The 20872-nt window shown below is 37.5% G+C and overlaps 1 protein-coding gene across 1 annotated transcript in view; it reads right to left on the bottom strand.

Annotated features, from left to right (window-relative positions):
- The window catches only part of LOC101439649 (olfactory receptor 5J3-like), a 29935-nt gene extending 10958 nt beyond the window's left edge, over positions 1-18977 (bottom strand). The window contains exon 1 of the mRNA XM_004468971.2: positions 18797-18977. Within this exon, the coding sequence (XP_004469028.2) occupies positions 18797-18977 (181 nt within the window). The remainder of the gene's footprint in view (positions 1-18796) is intronic.
- Between the last annotated feature and the right edge of the window lie 1895 nt (positions 18978-20872).

Here is a 20872-nt window from a genome sequence, read left to right as displayed (position 1 = left end):
AACCCCTCCCCATCCCCTCTCCTCCCCACCACCCTGCTGTTTTTTCTGTCTGTGTCCATTTGCTGTGTGATCTTCCTTATCTTTTCCTCTTTTGTTTTCTCTTCTTGTTTTTCTCCTCTAGGATTCACCGGGATTCAATCCTGGGAACTCTGGTGTGGAGGGAGGTTCCCTGTCACTTGCACCACCTCAGTTCCTGGTTTCTGTTGTGCCTCGTATTGACTCTCCCCTTCGCCTATCTTTTGTTGCATCATTATCTTGCTGTGTGACTCACTTGCGTGGGCACTGGCTTGCTGTACAGGCACTCAGATCACTGCGTGGGCATGCTTTTAATCAGGAGGCCCCAGGGATCAAACCCAGCTCTTCCCATATGGTAGGCAGAGCCCCAATCACTTGAGCCACATCTTCTTCCCTATATCTTCTTTAAATGTCTAGTTGACTTCAATAGTGAAACCATATGGGTCTGGATTTTTTTTTTTTGGAATGTTTTAAATTAAAAATTCAATTCCTTTAATATACATAGAACTATTCAGGTTATTTATTTCTTCTTGAGTGAGATTTGGTTTCTTGTTTCTTTCAAGAAAGTGCATATTACATGTATGTTGTCAAATTTATGAGTATGGAGTTGTTTATAGCATTCCCTATTTATCTTCTTTCCTTCTGTGGTTTCAGTTCTGATGTCCCCTATTTTAATCCTGATGCTTTCTTTCTTTTATTCTTAGTCAGTCCAGGTAGAGATTTATCAATCTTTAAATTATTTTTTTCAGAGAACCACCTTTTAATTTCATTTATTTTCTCTATTGTTTTCCTGCTTTCAATTTCACTGATTTCTGCTTTAATTTTATTATTTTCTTGGCTTGGGTTTAATATGCTCTTTGTTCTCTACTGTTTAAAAGGAGGATGCTTAGATTATTGATTTTAGATATAAACTTTTAAATATAAGATATAAACTTTTAAATGATATAAATTTCCCTAGAGGCATTGCTTTAGCTGCATCCTGCACATTTTGCCATGTTGTATCTTTATTTTCATTCAGTCAAAAAATAGTTTTAATTTCCCTTGAAACTTTTTCTTTGGACTTTGAGCTACTTAGATTGTAAGTTGTTCAATTTCCAAATATTTAGAGATTTTGGAAATTCTTGGGGGTGGGATGGGAGGGAACCACAGCTAATACTATGTTAAAGGCTTTCCCTCTAAGATCTGTAAAAAGAGAAGGATGTCCATGGCCACTGTTCTTATTTCACATTAGGTTAGAAGAACTTTCTTGAGAATTTAGGCAAGAAAAAGAAATAAAAGGCATTCCAAATTGGAAAGGAAGAAGTAAAAATTTCACTGTGCAGATGACATGATCCTATATGTAGAAAGCCCTGATAAATCTACAATGAAGCTTCTAGAGCTGATAAAGAGTTCAATAATGTGGTGGGATATAAGATCAACATGCAAAAATCAGTTGCATTTCTGTATACCAATTATGAGCAATCTGAGGAGGAAATTTTAAAAATTCCATTTATAATAGTAACTAAAAGAATCAAATACCTAGGAATAAACTTAATGAAAGATGTAAAGGACTTGTGCACAGAAAATTACACAACATTTTAAAAGGAAATCAAAGAAGACCTAAATAAATGGAAGAATATTCCATGTTTATGGGTTGGAAGACTAAGCATTATTAAGATGTCTGTCCTACCCAAATTGATTTGTAAATTTAATGCAATCCCAGTAAAAATTACAAGAGCATTTTTTACTGAATTGGAAAAGCTAATTAGGAAATTTATTTGGAAGGGCAAGTGGCCTCAAATAACCAAAAACATATTGAAAAAGAAAAATGAAATTCGAAGGAACCACCCTACCTGACTTTAAAACATACTACAAAACTGCATGGTATTGGCACAAGGATAGACCTACTCACCAATGGAACCAAATTGAAAATTCTGATACAGATCCTCACATATATGGTCAAGTGATATATGATGAGACCAACAAGCCCACTTAACTGGGACAGAATGGCCTCTTCAACAAATGGTGCTGGGAAAACTGGATATCCATATCCAAAAGAATGTGAGAGTATCACCATCTCACACCCTATATAAAAACTATCTGGGCGGCAGACTTGGCCCAGTGGTTAGGGTGTCTGTCTACCACATGGGAGGTCTGCGGTTCAAACCCTGGGCCTCCTTGATCCGTGTGGAGCTGGCCCATGCACAGTGCTGATGTGTGCAAACAGTGCTGTGCCATGCAGGGGTGTCCTCCATGTAGGGGAGCCCCAAGTGCAAGGAGTGCGCCCCGTAAGGAGAGCCGCCCAGCACGAAGAAAGTGCAGCCTGCCCAGGAATGGTGCCACACACACGGAGAATGGACATAACCAGATGATGCAACAAAAAGAAACACAGATTCCCGTGCAGCTGACAACAACAGAAGCAGACAAAGAAGACACAGCAAATAGACACAGAGAACAGACAACCGGGGTGGGGGGGGGGGGAAGGGGAGAAAAATAAATAAATAAATAAATATTAAAAAAAAAAAACTATCTGAAGATGGATCAAAGCTCTAAATATAAGAGCAAGACCATAAAACTCCTAGAAGAAAATGTTGGGAAGCACCTACAAGATCTTGTCATAGGAAATGGTTTTGTAAACTTTACTCCCAAAGCACAAGCAATGAAAAATAAAATAGATAAATGGGACTTCCTCAAATTTAAAACTTTTGTGCTTCAAAGAAGTTTGTCAAGAAAGTGAGCAGACAGCCTTCTCAATGAGAGAAAATATTTCATAACTGTTTATCTGATAAGGGCCTAATATGCAGCATATATAAAGAACTCCCATATCTCAAAAATAAAAGATAAGCAACCCATTTAAAAAATGGACAAAAGATTTGACTAGACACTTTTCCAAAGAAGAAATACAAATGGCTAAAAAGCACATGAAAAGATGTTCAATATCACTAGCTGAAATAAAAAACAAAGCTACAAGATATCATCTTACACCTATTGTATGTACAGTGACATGTGCTTCCATTTATTTGCCCAGTGCCTTATTTTTTTCATTTTGTCTTCAAAGAAGCTTTAATTTTAAAAAAATTTTTACATTTTTTAAAAAGATTTTTATTTATTTATTTCTCTCCCTTCCCCCCAGTTGTCTGTTCTCTGTGTCTATTTGCTGCATCTTCTTTGTCCACTTCTGTTGTTGTCAGTGGCATGGGAATCTGTATTTCTTTTTGTTGTGTCATCTGGTTGTGTCAGCTCTCTCTGTGTGCAGCACCATTCCTGGGCAGGCTGCACTTTCTTTCATGCTGGGCGGCTCTCCTTACAGGGCACACTCCTTGTGTGTGGGGCTCCCCTATGCAGGGGACACCCCTGCATGACATGGCACTCCTTGCGCGCATCAGCACTGCACATGGGCCATTTCCACACGGGTCAAGGAGGCCGGGGTTTGAACCGCAGACCTTCCATGGGGTAGACGGATGCCCTAACCACTGGGCCAAAGTCCACCACCTACATTTTTAATTTTGAAATTATTTAAGATAAAAATTTTTTGTATTTTAGTCATTATTTTTAAAACTATCATTGTTATATTATTTTCCTAGTAATTGTATTCATTTATTTTGTTAGCTTCAATTTTGGAGAAGTTTTGGATCACAGAAGGTTTACAACTGAGGCAGGGGAGGATCACTGGTGTGGGGTGTCAGAGATGGGGCATGCAGTGGAGGAGGTTCATCTGGGGCATACTTGTAAGGCAAAAGAATGTGCTCAAGTGTTTATGGAGCATTGTCATAGTGGGTGGAGATTCACACAATAACCAAAGGAATATTGAATTCCCATCCTAGGGAGCTCTGCCATGTACTCTAATGGGAAAGCAGGAATCCCCTGGATACAGGGGCAGTGACAAGTGAAGGAGGATGGACCATTGACAGGTCCTTGATAATGGTGACTGTACTTACGAATTTTTACTTTTGAAATTGACACATAGCCTAGTATTATAGGGTGCCTAAATGTTACCACCTGAGAGTCTCCTTATTGCTCAAAAGTGGCCTCACTTTAAGTGAAACTCAGCATATAAATGCATTACCTTCCCCCCAGCATGGGATGAGCCTCCCTGGCACCGAGGGATTACTACCAAGCACCAACTAGCACTGCAACTGGAAAAAGACCATGACCAAAAGGGAGAAAGGGTAAAGACAAATGAGTTTATGTGGCTAAGAGACTTCAAAGTGAGTCGAGAGGTCATTTCAGAGGTTATGCTCATGCAAACCTCAGCAGGAACTCATTGACTGCCAAAGTAAATGTAACCTCAAATAGCAGGTCTTCTGAGGGTTCTGGAGACATCCAGACACTATAGGCAGGGCAGACAGCTCAAGAGTTTGGTGCCCTGCCAGTGGGCCCTACTTTGGAATTTATGCTCCCCAGGGTGATAGAGTTGGACTCAGTTGTATTTTGCATACACATGGATATTCTGCCCCTCTATTTGAACCTAGATTTAGTACTAGAGTTGATAAGTGTTTGTCCAAGAGGCTTAAATCTTTGAGCTGTCCCTGTGCCAGTTAGGCCCTGAATCTCAACAAACTCGCAACACCTACTCTCCAGTTCATTGGACTCACCCGGGACAACTGACAACGAGATGATGATTGACAATGACCATCTCAAGGAACAGAAAGAGTCTGCAACTGCAAGCAAGAAATTCCCCTGCATCTGCCCCATGGGATCTAAGCCCCCTCTCAATTAGAGGTAGAGTGGGCATCACCATCACAGAGTCCTCAGGATTGGGGAGTGGACGATGGCATAGCATAGACTTATAGTTGTTCTACTGTAGACTTGCTGTGATCCTACAATGGAAGAACTTTTATCATTGATGCAGAAGCACTGGCCAGTGGAGGTTCTGAGGGGAAGGAGAAGGAAAAATAGGTGTAATTTGGGGGCACTATTGGGACTTGGGAATCATCCTGAACAACAGATTAATGACACATACAGGCCATTGTGTATTTTCTAATAACTTGCAAAAATGTTCAGGGGAAAGTGTAAACTACAATGCAAACTATAATCCATACTAGGTGGCAATGCTCCAAGATGTGTTCGTCAGTTGTGGCAAATGTACCACACTAATGAAAGATGTTGTTGATGTAGGAGGGCTAGGGAGTAGGGTATATGGGTATCCCCTATATTTTTTGTGTATTATTTATGTAATCTAAGTTTCTCTTTAAAAATTTAAAAAGTATATTAAAAAAATAAAATAAGAGATGAAAACTGAAAATAAAAACCAAACAACCAAAAAAAACCCCAAACAAACAAAAAACAAGAACTACAAGTGTTGGAGAGGATGTGGAGGAAAGGGAACACTTATCCACTGCTTGTGGGAATGTAGAATGGTGTGGCCATTGTGGAGGATGGTTTGGCAGTTCCTCAGGAAGCTAACTATAGAATCTCCATGTTATCCAGCAATCCCACTGCTGGTATATAACCAGAGGAATTGAAAGCAGGGACACAAACAGATATAGGCACACTACTGTTCATAGTGGCATTATTCACTATTGCCTAAAGCTGGAACCAACCCAAGTGTCCATTAACAGATGAATGGTTAAGTAAATTGTGGTATATACATATAATGGAATATTACTGAGCTGTAGGAAGGAATGAAGTATTGACACAGAGTGCAACATGGATAAATCTTGATGATCTTGTGTATTTTCAAGCTCTTTTCAGGGGAACATACATCAGAGAGTGTTATGTCTTCTTGAATATTTGACTTCTTTATCATTACGCAATGTCCCTTTTTAGCCTGAATAATTGTCCTTCTTCTGAAGTCTACTTTGTCTGAAATTAATATAGCTATCTCATATTTACTTTGGTTAATGTTTGCATAGTATGTCTTCCTCAACCTTTTTACTTTTAATCCAGCTATCTCTTTATATTTAATGTGGGTTTTAAAGACAGTATATTGTTAGAGATTGCTTTTTAAAGCCAATCTGACAATCTCTGTCTTTTAACAGTTGTGTTTCAGCCATTTATATTTAGTGTGATTGTTGATATGGTTAGATTGAAATCTTCATCTTCCTAGCTGTTTTCTATTTGTTCCATTTATTCTTTGTTTCTTGTTTCCTACTTTTTGTCTCCTGTGCATTTAATTGAGCATTTTAAGCTTCCATTTTATCTCTTTTATAGACTTATTATTTATATCTCCCTGTAAAAAAGTTTGTGTTGTTGCCATAGGGATTACAAAATACACTTTACATAATATGAGCCTGCCTTTAAATAATATAACTCTTCACAGGTAGTGTAAGGATCTTATAACAGTATTTTTCCAGTTTCTCTTTCCCTTCCTTTTGGCTGTTCTTGTCATATATTTCTTCTAAACACACCATAACCATAAACTACTTTCTTATTATTTTTGCTTTAAACAGTCAATTATCTTTTAGAGCAATTAAAAAGAAGAATGAATTTTATTTTACCTTTATTCATTCCATTTCTGACACTCTCATTTCTTTGTATAGATCAAATTTTCAACCATTACCATATTCCTTTTACCTGCAGAAATTAGTTTAACTTTTCTTTTAGATACGTCTGCTGGTAATAATTCCTCCAGTTTTTGCTTGTCTGAGAATACTTTTATTCTGAGGAGTATTTTCTGGGTTGCTACTTTTTTCTTTTAGCACTTTAAAGATTCTACATCACTGTGTTCTTGCTTGTGTCATTTCTGACTAGAAGCATGATATAATTCTTATTCATGGTGCTCTGTCAGTTATGTGTCTTTTTCCCCCAGCTTCCTTCATGATTTGTCTTTACTTTTTAAAGTTGGAATATGATATGCCCAAGGTTTTGTTGTGTTTTGGTTTGTTTTGTATTAATCCAGCTTGGTGTTCTCTCAACTCCTGGATGTGTCATTAGTTTTATAAAATTGTCAGCATTAGTTCTTCAAATATTCCTTTTCCCCTGCTCTCTCTCTCTCCTCCCTCTGGGATTCCAATTATGTATATGTTTGACAGTTTGATTTGTACCATAACTCTTGGTTCAGATAATTTTTATCAACCTCTCTTGAAGTTCGCCAACTCTTCCTTCAACTGTGTTGAATCTACTGATGGACCTGCCAAAGACATTCTTCATCTTTGTTACTGTGTTTTCAATTTCTAGTATTTCCATTTGATCCTTTTTAAAGGTTTCCATCTCTCTGCTAAAATTACCTGCCTGGGCTTGCATATGGTTTAATTTTTCTTTTAAAGGTTTTAACCTATTAAACATAATTACTTAAAAATCCCCATATGATAGTTTTGACATCTCTGCCATATCTGAATTTCATTTTGATGTTTGTGTTGTTTCTTCAGACTTCCTTTTTTATATATTATGGCAGCATATAACACAAAATTTCCCATGTTAGTGATTTTTTAGTGTACACTTCAGTGGTATTAATTACATTCACAATGTTGTGTTACCCTCACCATCATCCCTTACCAAGACTTTTACTTGAACTGAAACAGAAATTCTGTACCTATTATGCAATACCTCTCCATTATCTCCTCTCATAGGACCTTGGTAAACTCTAATCTACTTTCTTTCTTATTCTAGATATTTCATATTAGTGGGATCATACAATATTTGAAAGTATCATTCAACATAATGCTGTGAAGTTTCATTTATTTGCAGCATATATCAGAACTCCATTCCTTCTTATGTTGATACTGTATTTTCCTTACAGTTTATATGCTTCATAAGTTTTTTTTGGAAGTTGGACATACTGTATAGAACAGTAAATACTACAGTATGATTTTTTTTTTAACTTGGAAATAAGCATGACTTTCATTTTGCTAGATTTATAGTGTGGGGGTTTGTGTTAATCTTGTCAAAAGTTGGGATGAGTTGGAAGTTTGTTGTTGGTGCATCATAGGCTTCAAATTTCCTGGTAATACCTTGTGTTTAGGTTATGGCCTAGTTTACCCAAGTTTCTGCTCCCTGCTTGGCTTTGGGTTTTCCCTTTGTGCTATTCTCCAGAGAGAAAATGTTTGTTGAAGATCTCTCAGCTGTATGACTTTTACTCGATGCTTGTTAGTGGGTTATTCAGATACAGGGGAGGGGTGTTCTCCAATGTTCTGGTTAATCCTCAGCCTTAGATATTGTGAATCTGGATCTTGGGGTTGCGGTCTTCACAAGTAATCCTTCCCCTCATGCAGCTGTGGGGCAGGGCCTGGCATGTATTCCTGCCCCTCCCTAAGGGTTAGAACATTTTTTACCTATTCTCTCCCCCCAGCTGCAGTGGGTTTCCATACTTCCCCAGTATGACAGTTTAACTTACTCTTATCCCTGAAGATCACAGTATTTGTGAGAAAATTACAGAAAATGGATCTTGGAGGAGTTTTTGCAGTGGCACCACTAGGGAAGCTTTCTCAAAACTTTTCCTGGTCTTCCCTGCAAATATATGATGAAGTTCATGGAGGAAAATCAAGGGGGTGCAAACTGTCTTATGTCTATGACCTCTGGGACTTCACACTCTTATGGTAGCCAACAAGTAGCCTTTAGCAATTCATTTGAAACTTTTAGCTGAGTCTTCCTGCATATATTGGCATCTGGGGCTTCTGCTCTAGGTAAAAAATGCATGGTCCTAAACATAAATCTTTCCCCAGATTTATGTTTAATTGTTTGCAATGAGACCTCAGTTCCCTGATGGGTTCAAGAAAAGTCATTAATTTGCATTTTGTCTAACTTTTTTTGTTGTAATTATGGGAATGACAACTTTCCATCTCTCTAACTCTCTAAGCTTAAACTCAAAGTCTATAAATCACTTTTGAAACTATAGTGCAGGTTCTAGTACAGTTAAACAATTCTATTCCTGGGCATATATTTGAGAAAAATAAATACACCTGTTCACAAAAGACTTGCATGGGAATGTTCAAAACAGATTTATTCATAATAGCTCAGTGTGCCTTTCAACAGGGAAATGGATTAAAAATTGTAGTACATTCATATAGTGGAGTACAACACAGTTACTAAAAATGCAAATTACCAATACGTGTAACTACATTAATGAATCTAAAAACATTTTGCTAAATGAAAGAAGCCAAACACAAAAGAATATATACTGTATATTTCCACTTAAATTAATTTCAAAAATAGGCAAACAAATGTATAGTGATCAAGTGAATATAATGATTACTTCTGAAGGGGAGATGTTGACCTGAAAAGAGCATGAAGGAATTTTCTGGGATGATGCAAATATTTTATATCTTGATTTTGATAGTTTGTATATATGTAAAAACTCATTAACCTTTGCACTTGAGATTTGTGCATTTTACTGAACATGAATTATACATTTTTATCTTAGGATTGTTCAGACCATACTTAATTTTTTTTAGGGTAGTAAGACCTAAGTATTTTTTTCATTTTTGTGTCTATTTCCTCTCTACAACAGTTATAGTTCAGTACCTTATTACTATTTACAAATCACATCTACTCATTCTCCTTAAATGATTTATTTGTAGGAGTGAACCTATTTGGTGGGCACAGGTGTCCAGCTTCACAGGGGGAAAGCCAAGTTTACATTGGAGGTATGTGTGTGTGCCTGTGTTATTGTGGGAAGAGGAACCATGTGTGAGAACACTGTCCATAGACAAAGGGTTGGCAAGTTGTCATCCCAGGCAACATTGGTGGTAGATATCCCAAGTAAAATGGAATGTTTGGCTCTGTACAGTCAAGAGCAACCAAGCTCACAGGGACTATCCTAAAGGATACAGGAAAAAGGACCCTGAGGTCTCTGGGACACTAGGGAAATTTTCTATACTCTAGTGAACTTCTCTTCTAGTAACTGAATTGCTAATAAAGGAAGAAATACTGCCCTGTTCTGAGTGCAGCTTGCAGCCCCCTCACCTGCAGCTACATCCCCTCTCCCTGGAGACACCTGCTAGTTTGCAGGGAGCTGGTGGTGCAACTCTGGCCAATTGCTGGCAGGTTCTAGCAGATTAAACTCTCAGGAGCCTGGTGATTTTCAGTTCAAGCAGGACCTCATTAACTACTTGAGAAGATGCAGTAGGGAATAAGCTGCCTCTGGGACACAGGACTGGAATGCAGGAGGTAGTGTTAAGCCTGCCCTCTGATCAAGGTCCTTGGGGATAAAAATAACTGAGTTGTCCTACAACAAGGGCCTCAGTCAATAACCTTTCACCTACTCATGGCTTTGGTGTGAAAATGGACAGTACTTGTTGCAAAGTATCAACCATAGACTACAGTCTAGGTGAAAGCAGTCTGGAAACTGGGGACAGCAGGAGATAAATAGGCTGGGTTTGAGACAACCGTCAGCTTTAAGAAACTGATAAAAATCTATAGATCCAGAAAATGCACATATATCCATGTAGAAAGTCTTGCATGTAATTTCAAAGGGGTCATGTAATTGTGAAACTCAACCCCAGAGGTCCTTATACTCCATGTGCTTTAGGACAAGCACCTTTGTTTAGTGCAAGAGAGTAGTATGAGAGCCAGAACCAGATAAAAAATGAAATGGTATGTAACTGAAGATGTAGGGGTTGGGAGCTTGGAGAAAATCACCCAGGCAATAGTTCTCAGAGAAGTAGCCATGTTTGGAACACTTTGATGTCCGTGGAGGCAAGGACATAGTGAAGGCTTTGAATCAGTCTAGTCAGGCTGGGTGGATGATGTGGATCATTAATTAAAATAGGCAATAAATGAGGTGGTGCAGGTTGGAAGAGAGGAGATAGTGGATTAGTTTGGAATAATGTTGAATTTTATATGCATGTGGGACAACCATGTGGAACCACCCAGTGGGCAGTTAAAAATACAGGATTTGTCTCCAGGAAACAGGCTAGTACTGCAGGTGTGGATTTGGGAGTCCTTTTTGTGAAGGTCACTATAGAAGCCATGGTGTACATGAAATCAATTAAGGGAGAAGAGACTGATAAGAGAAGTAGACCAAGACGGGAATTTTGTGATTCCCCAAATTTACAGGGAGCGTGGTAAAAGATGTGTCCAGGAAGGATTCCAAGATACTTAACCATCCTCTCTAGGTTAGCTGTAGACATTGCTACACTTAAGTCTTATCAGTACTGATTAACAGTAAGTTAGCCTTGCAGTAGGACTGGAAATCTGTGTTTCATTTGTGCAAGTCCTTATGTAATGTGTACATTTTAGTCTTTGTTTTCTCTCTCAACTTCACAGATGAAATTTATGTCATTAAAAAACCAGTGACACATATTTTCTCTTAACTCAGGATATTAAAAAGGTAGATACAACAACCTCTTTTATAGGTAGATATCCAGGCATATACAGAGAAAGAAGTAAAATCCCTTAACTGATTTACATTCCACAGATAACTAAATTGTAAAAGTGAATTTTAAATATTCAGAGAATGAAAAAATATGGCTTTTGAAGTTACATATACTACTTATTTTAAAGGTCTTGAGATGTGACTTCTAATTACTTGAGGTTAGTCTTTGAAAACATATTGATAGGTCCTTTTTAATATATGTGCAATGAAATCAGAAATGTAATAAAATGTTTTCCTTGGTCTGGCTAGTCTAATTTCTTGTGGGTCAGGGGGATGAGAAGTGTGGTGAGCAGTGATGTCCAATCCGTATTCCTTATTCCCGATGTTCCTGCTGTCAGTACAGGGCAACTGTTCTTAATTATCTTCATTATTTTCATTGTCATCATCAAAATCCATTATTGGCATGCACCATTTATGCACTACAGTTTCTGTGATACAATGGACACTGGCCTCCTTGAAACTTACATGATATTGCATATGAATAGGCAACCTTGACTGTAAATCCTGCACCATATAATAATGACCTTTTCTCTGGAATTAGGTAGGAACAGATTTCCCAGGAAAAATACTTTGAGGGTGGGTTTTCTTGGGCTGGTTCTATACATAAAAATGTCAGACTTGAAAAAAATATCTTTTTGAATTTATTTTAAGTATTGTGTTTTATTTTAAAGACTAACTTGAGTTCAGTATACTTATCCAATGAAAACTTAAAACCCTCTGAGTTACTTTGAAAGATGCAACATTTTTATATATCTGAATTCAACCTGGATTTTCCAAACTGAGTAATGAGAAGACACACATTAGAGAACAAGAGCTAACACTTATTAAATGCCTCTTCTGTGCTAAGCACTACCCTAAGCATTTTGCAGGTATTAATTCATTCACTGCACACAACAACCTGTTAGACAACTTTTATTCCCATTTGCAGATGAAAAAAGTTAGGTACAGTTAAATAATAATATAATTATTATTAATGATAATAATTTGTTACCTGGTAATGATATCTATATTTATAAAGTACTTTATAGCATTCAAGGCCCATGCATCCTTATCTTTCATTCTAATTATTTAAATCACACAATAATAGTCAAGCACAGCTTTTATTAAAAATTCCAAATCTCAGGGCCTTGAGGAACTTAAAGTGTTTAAATTCAATAGAAAGTTGCTACTGTAGTTAAACATATATAATTTTAAAAATTTCAATATTAACTGAGGAATATAGGCCTAGATGTTTTGTTGTTGTTATTATTTGCGTTTTGTTTTTGTTTGTTTGTTTTTTTTTTTGCTTTAGGAGGTACTGGGGATTGACTCAGGACCTCATGCATGGGAAGCAGGTGCTCACCACTGAGTTACATCCACTCCCCCAAAAGGCCTTAAAAGAAAAAAAAAAAAAGTTTGCTTTAGCAATAAATGAAATGTTTTGTTGAAAAATCTTAAGGGGTTTATTTCCTCAATGGAAGCAAAATGAGCATAAACTGAACATCTATTCACATCTGATTTCAATAACACAAAGAATGATTCTTGTAACCCAGTAAATTGCTGATCTGCTTAAAGTACACACACACACTGACCAGCACGTAGAAAAATGTATCTAAAAATAAGTTCAAATGATTTGAAGTGCTTGTGGCAACTTTAATTTATTGCCATGGAATATGTGAGCTAGTCTCAGCTTACCTTACATTTCTATGTGTAAACTTCCCTGTAAGTGGGCAATTAGGGCCAGACAGGATATTCAGAGGCCAACCTATAGGCCAGTGCTGCTGCTGATGCCAATTCTGCTGATACAGAGACCATCCTTTATGCAAGCATCTAGGAGGCCATTCTCACCTAACAGGAGAGCTGCACTTTCCCCCGTAGAGTTGGTTAAAAGTCCTTTCTTAACAAATTTATCAAGAAAAATTCTACCTCCCATCTCAGGAATTCATCCCGGCATTTAACAATTCTTGCAACCCTTTATGGATCACTTGTGCTTCTCCCTTTGTAAAGGGGAAAGGGAAGACAAATGATCACCTATGGCCTCTTCATTAGGTAAGAGCTTCCCAGCTATAAATTTCTTCAAGTTATGAAATCCTCTTTTATCTTTCCACATCTTCCAACAATCTTTATTTGGTAGTGGCTAATTTTCCATTGAAACCAATTTAGTTCCTCTGTCGGGTCTAATAAGACTCTACACTAGCCTTACGAAAAAAACCGAAGGGCAGTAAGACCTGATATGTCAACTCAGTGAGCTTAGTCTAATGGGAAAGATAACTACAGTATGAAGCAGAAAGTTTTGTACCATTTGTTTACTTTTTAAATTATTATTATTTCTTTTTAATTTATCCTTGTGTGTATAGCTTCTGTTTGAATACCTCGAGGAATAGGACATTCATTACTTGCTCATATCATTCCATCTTTAATATTAGCTCCTTTTTTTAAAAAAAGATTTATTTATTTATTTAATTCTCCCCCCTCCCCTGGTTGTCTGTTCTCTGTGTCTATTTGCTGCGCCTTGTTTCTTTGTCCGCTTCTGTTGTTGTCAGCGGCACGGGAAGTGTGGGCGGCCCCATTCCTGGGCAGGCTGCACTTTCTTTCGCACTAGGCAGCTCTCCTTACGGGGCGCACTCCTTGCGCATGGGGCTCCCCTACGCGGGGAACACCCCTTCGTGGGGAACACCCCTGCGTGGCACGGCACTCCTTGCGCGCATCAGCACTGCGCATGGGCCAGCTCCACATGGGTCAAGGAGGCCCGGGGTTTGAACTGCGGACCTCCCATGTGGTAGACGGACGCCCTAACCACCGGGTCAAGTTCATTTCCCAATATTAGCTCCTGGAGGTCAGAGACTCAACCTGTCAATTCTGTCTCTTAAAACTAGCCTGAGGCATAGCATAGAGGGCATTCAATAAAGGTTTGATGAATAAAGAAGTGCTATAATTTGGATGAGGTCCCATTTACATCTCTCCAAAGAAGATATATTGCCAGAGAGCATGTGAAAAGATGCTCAACATCATTAGTCATCAGGAAAATGCAAATCAAAACCACAAAGAGATACCATTTCATACCCATTAGAATGGCTGCAATAAAAAATTAAATAATGGAAAATAACAAATGTTGGAGAGGATGAAGAGAAAGAGGAAAGCTCATTCATTGCTGGTGACAGTGTAAAATGGTGCAGCCACTGTGGAAAACAGTTTGTCAATTCCTTAGAAAGCTAAGTTTAGAACTACCATATGACCTGGCAATCACACTACTCTGTATATACCCAAAAGAATTGAAAGCAGGAACTCATAACAGATATTTGCACACTCATGTTCATAGTGGCATTATTCACAATTGCCAAAAGATGGAAGCAACCCAAGTGTCCATCAACCATTGAATGTATAAATAAAATGTGGTATATGCATACAATGGAATATTGTTCAGCTGAAAAAAGAAATGAAGTCCTGATATATGTGACAACATGGATGAACTTTGAAGACTCATGCTGAGTGAAATAAGTCAGACACAAAAGGCCAACTATGTATGATCTCACTAATTAGAAACAATTGGAAGACAAACTCATAGAGTCAGGTCTAGAATATAGCCTACTAGGGGACAAAGAGGGGATAAAAGATGGGAAGTTAAGGCTTAAATGTGCAGGGTTCCTATTTGGAACGATGTAAATGTTTTGGTAATAGATGATGGTGATGATAGCACAATGCTATGAACATAATTAACAGCACTGAAATATATATCTGAATGTGATTAAAAGGGGAAATGTTAGATTATGGTAACAGAAAAAAAAATTTAAACCCATGGAAGCACACTATACAAACAGTGAACCCTAAGTTAAACCATGGGCTTTAGTTAATAGTACAATTATAAAAATGTTCTATCATCAATTGTAGCAAATGTTCCACCCAATGGAAGGTGTTACTAATAGGGTGGTATATGGGAATCCTGTATTTTATGCATGATTGTTCTGTAAACACACAGCTTCTCTAGTAAAGAAAAAAGAGAAGTGCTATTAAGAATGTCTATGAGAATAGAGATATCAAAAAGTTTCTTTCAAGACATGGCTCTAGTGTGGATCCTAAAGGATTTAGACACAAATTGTGGGGATGGGTATTTGGGGCCAAGATAACAGGCAGGCAGGGCTTGGAGGTTGGTGCCCTACCCTTCTGAATTGGCTCCAGTTTTATCCTTCTCATGTTTGTCCCAAATCACTTTAAAACATGAAGAGAGTAAACCCACAGATTTGCTTCTGTTTAGTTATTTCCAAATCAAAGACCTAGACTGGCTGACCTCTGAGGTCGCTTCCATCTCAAACAGTCTATGGTGATGATGATAAGATGACCTGGTTGTTCTCATCTGTCCAGCTTTGTTAACCTTCCTACAAAATGTGTGATTAGCCAGTCAAGGCCTTCTCAAACTGGGCACTGTGTTTTCCAATCCTCTTGTTTGTACTGCTAATACCATCACAAGGGCTCCATTTAATACTTGCTGAGCATGTCCTGTGTGCCAGGTACTCTTCATATATTACCTCATTAATTCTTAGAAAACTTGGAGAAGGTATAAATGCAGATATTAACCCTGTTTTGTAGATGAGGAAACTGAAACTTCAGGAGGTTATTCTGGTAGTCTGAATTCAGAACTCCAGTCTTCACTGAGCAGGTCTCCCTCCCCATTCTAATGTATGATCAAGTAGCTTCTCACAATTCTAGATGCCTGCATCATTCCAAGTATTTCTTGGTAATTCCATTGACGAGAGTGTCAAATTCATGTTGAATTGAAATCTCCTTGCCCTTGTACTTAATTGACCTGGTATCTATTCGCCTTCGCTTTTATAGTTTTGTAACTTTTTGTTTCATTAAATAATTTTTTAGACTACATGAGTCTACATATTATATACAGAGAATAGTAAGTTCCCATCACTGGAGATGCTTAAGCAAAGGTGAGATTGTTGCATTTCCAAAAAGAAATGATACATGTTCCAAGTGAATATCAGTTGAGTTGATTTTACAGTTCCTGTCAGTCTTGAGATTCCACTGTTCTACAATGTTGTTACACACATGAAAACATGGTTTTATTAAGACCAAAAAATTCATGTTTCATATGATTGTATCAGAAACAATAGTTCAATGCACTGCTCAGTTTTCATTTACCTTGACAAAACCCCCTTCTAGCATTTATGAACATGCTCTTGGATGGTAAACAATCCAAATCAGTGAAAGGCTCCTTGGCTCCAATATTATGTCAGCTACATATCTACATTTGCATGCACCTTCTTTGTTAATTATCTTATATATAGATTTTATTTTTGAAATACAGATTCACAGGTGATTACAAGAAGTGTATAGGGAGGTCTGTTATTATATTTTAAAACGAAAATCTATGGAATCTTAAATTGAAAAGTAGCATGTATTTACTGAAAAAATTTATGCACGTCAAGAGTACATCAATTGAAAATGGAATATCTTCACCTGCACACCACACTCTGCCAGGATCGCTATAGACAGTTTGATGTGTGTCCTTCCAGTCCTTTGTTTACATGCATAAATAATTGACCCAGTAAAATAAAGCCAGTTTAAACAATCCCATCTTCCTTTCCATCCACGCATAGTTCTGTCCTAAAGCACTAGATTTCATTAACAAGAACTCAAATACACTAATAGCTACTGTTTACTGAGCACTTACCATGTACCAGGCATTGTACTCTGTGCTTTGCACCCACAATGTCATGTATTTATCTGAAGAAACTTACATAGAAGGTATTTTATTAAAGTTTGCAAGTGAGAAAACTGAAGCTTAAAGTTACACAACCACTAACATCAGAGCTTGAAATTTAATGCAGGTCCATCTGACTTTGAAGCTACAATCTTTCTACTTCAATATCTTGCAAAGCACATTCCATTAAATGAGAGGACCAATAGAGAAAACATTACATATTCTGAATTTCCTGAAAATTCAGGTAAATCAGCACCAAAATAGAAAACTAATAACTTCAGTAAAACCAGTTTCTTAGAATTGTCCTTGTAAAAAGAATTGAATGATTAGTTAAAATTTTAAAAAAAAATTTTTTGTTTACTTTTTCACCAATTATACCCAGCTTTGGCCAGCCCCAAGGTCCAGGGTGAGACCATGTGGTATTTATCTGGCAAGGATTTCTCAGCATCTGTCTGCCTCTGTCTGCTGCTAGAGATATACTCAAGAGAAATGAAAATATATATGTACCAAAAACGTGTACAGGAGTATTCACAGCAGCATGATATAGATTAGCATTTCTTAAGCATTGAATTTAGTCTGAAGTTAGAGAAGAGGGTCACCTATAGGGTTCTCACAGGAATGTGCACCCTTCCCCAGACTATGCCATGTCGAGTTTAGAGCCACTTTCAAAATCTGAGTTCCCATTTGTGAATGTGTATGTCACAATGGGGAAGAGCTGGTCTCTAATGGCCTCTCCTTGAGAGAAGTTACCTCAGTTCTGTGGCCGTGCCATCATGGCACCTGACACACCCAATGGCATCTGACCTCTGTCTACCAAAGCTGAATGAGTAGCCAAAGCACGGGGCACAAAATCTGGTCTCTGACACCCTAGCTTGAAGTAAATAGAGCAGGGAAAACTAAAAATTCAACACCTTGGTCAGGCCCACAGAGAACAAAGAGATTGAGAAGGGGCATCTCAGCTAAACTTGAGAGAATGTTTCTGATCAGTGGTTCCAGTGCAATCATCTCTATGACCTGAGCAAAATAACAACCTGTGGGGGCATAAATGTGGCACCATGACCCCTTGGCCTACAGTGGTCCTAGCATTCTCCTCTCTTTAAGAGCAGTGATGCCCAATAGAGACCATGTGGCAACATATATTCAATTGCTAACCAGAGAGCAGAACTCTCCCTTTTCCTTTCCCAATCAACAAATCACCTCCCAAGCAAATGAATGAGAATGAACCATTTGGGAATATCCAAAATCTAGGAGATTGCTTTAAAATGGAGTTGTGGGGAAAGTAAATTATTCAGAAGATTCATGAACTTATTATATTTACTAAATTGTTTGCAACACACTTGGCAAGTATCAATACACAGCACACAATGATGAGAACCCCTAGCTTAGTGAATAAAAATGTTTCCAAATATGTGTTACACAAATTTAATTGTATTTAAACTAACAATTTGGGTGCCCCAACTATCATACTATAATGAATCATACTGTATATGCGGCCCTCTTCTTTCTCCCTGAAAATTATTGCCTTCTGTTCAGCATGTCAAAATTGAGATGACCTAATATTTTACACTATATTATTTACCATGAACAAATTTTCCGCTATTAGTATTTCACTTAAGGAATTAAGTTCCCTTCAGGATTTGGAGTAAATAGCCCCTAACATTCAATCTACTCTGGTTCTATGAGTACTATTGCAAAGATTAATACACACACAAAAAGATATTGTCTCTGACAATACATGGATGCCATGGAATGATAATGAAAATATGTACAATATATTATAACATTCTCCTTATAAGCTATGTATATCCTCTCCCTGGGCAGAGTTTTTCTCAACTGTGAAGGTAAATAAACAAACTACTTACCACTGATTCTTGCTGAAAGTCTTGGGTTTTGAGCTTTGGTGGTGGAGCTTACTTCTGCTCCCATACAAGACCCTGTGTTTGCTAGTTCAGCTGGAGTGTATGCTCTTTGGTAATACAAGTGTTGTCTGTCATGCATTAGGAGGAGGCCCGCTATTCGAGGAGCTGCCTGGCGCTCAATCATTGCTTAATGAAGGAGTCAAAAATCCTTCTTTGATCTCTCCATGAATTCATTTTCCTAGGCAGGCCATTTATAAATGACTCTTGACTGACCTTTTGGGAATATCCATCTAATCTCTCTCTAAGTAGCTGTTCTGGGACTCCTCAGAGTGCAAACACAACTCAAGGGCAAGAGCCTGAATAGGAAATGGAGAAATGAGGAGCAATTAATTTTCTCTTGGATTCATTAAGGTCATGGCAAACATCTTTCCTAGTATACATGGAGGAGATCAGCTTCCTATGTCTTTTGGAACATCTCTGGGTGAATTTCAGTACAGGATTTCTATTAGTGTTTGTAGTTGGCTGAAGCCTGTGAGACAGGTTTCACTGTCTTTCCATTAGGGAAAGAAGAGATAAAGGCAAGCATGGGTTTATTTGGTTGGATTTCATTCATCATGGGGAGTTTACTGCCTTTGGTCCAGAGGCCATGAACTTCAAGTTAGGGCTGCTCTCCTGGACATGGTGCTTCCTTCCTTCCCCCCCAGCATCTCTTGGGTCTTAATATCCACTAGTTCCTAGTCCTGATATTGCTAATGACCTGGTGATCAAAGTGAATGCTGTGGACCTCTACAGGGGAAAACAGCAGAGTAAGCAAGCAGCTCTGTAGGACACCATGGTGCCTTCAGGATAGGGAGAAGGCTGTCATTTTGAACAACTTGCAGTATTTTACTGCACTAAAACTATGACAAAAACATTAAACAGTAGCAAGAGTGAAATCTTAAAATCTCAAAAAATACCTTGCTTCAAAAGGGTAAACATAATTACCATTTGATCCAGCCATTCTACTCCTAGAGATATACTCAAGACAAATGAAGATATATGTCCACCAAAAACTTGTATATGAATATAACAGAGGGGCATTATTCATGTAGCCAAAAATAAAAACCACCCAAATATCTATTAACTAATGAATGGATAAATAAAAGTGATATAAACATATATAATGGACAATTATTCAGGCTTAAAAATAATGAAGTTTTGATTTGCATTTCCATGATGTCTAATGATGTTGAGCATCTATTCATGAACTCTCTGTCCATTTGTATATCTTCTTTGGAGAGATGTCTTCAAGGTTTTTTTTTTCCCATTTATTAATTGGGTTGTCTTTTCTGTTGTTAAGTTGAAGGATTTCTCTATATATTCTGGATATTAATCCTTTTGGTTATGTGATTTCCAAATTAATAGTACTGAAATATATATATATGAATAAGATTAAAAGAGGAAATGTATATATGGTAACAGAATAAAAACTTTAAAAAAATCCATTGAACTACATTACACAAACAGTGAACTCTTATTTAAATTATGGGCTATAATTAATAGTACAAGTATAAAAATGTGCTATCACTAATTGTAACAAAGGTTGCATACCATTGCAAGTTGTTAGTGATATATGAGAATTCTGCATTTTATGCATGATTCTTTTGTAAAACCACAACTTCTCTAATAAAGGTAAAAGACATAAAAAATAATGAAGTACTGATACATACTACAACATGGATAAACCTTGACAGCCTATGCTAAGTGAAAGAAGCCAGAAAAAAAAGGTCACATAGTATATATCTCCATTTCCAGATAAAGAAATCCATAGATACAGAAAACAGGTTAATGAGTATCTTTAGCTGCTGGTTCTTCTTGTTGTGATAAAAATATCAGCTTTAAAATATCTGTGGATTGGAGTGAGCAAAGTACACAGGGGCATGACAATGGATATGATGCCTAGTACAAGTACAGCTCTTTATCATGGTGGAATGGATTACCACAGCTGTCAAGAGATGCTAGATAGTGAGAGCATTGTTGCAACTGTAGTCAGAATAACCATATTTTTCTCTGAATAGGAATAATATTCCAGAATATAAA

Source organism: Dasypus novemcinctus, chromosome 13 (genome assembly GCF_030445035.2).
Source record: "Dasypus novemcinctus isolate mDasNov1 chromosome 13, mDasNov1.1.hap2, whole genome shotgun sequence".
Classification (NCBI taxonomy): Eukaryota; Metazoa; Chordata; class Mammalia; order Cingulata; family Dasypodidae; genus Dasypus; species Dasypus novemcinctus.
The sequence above is the reverse complement of the archived record's forward strand: the minus strand, read 5'-3'. Positions and strand labels throughout refer to the sequence as shown.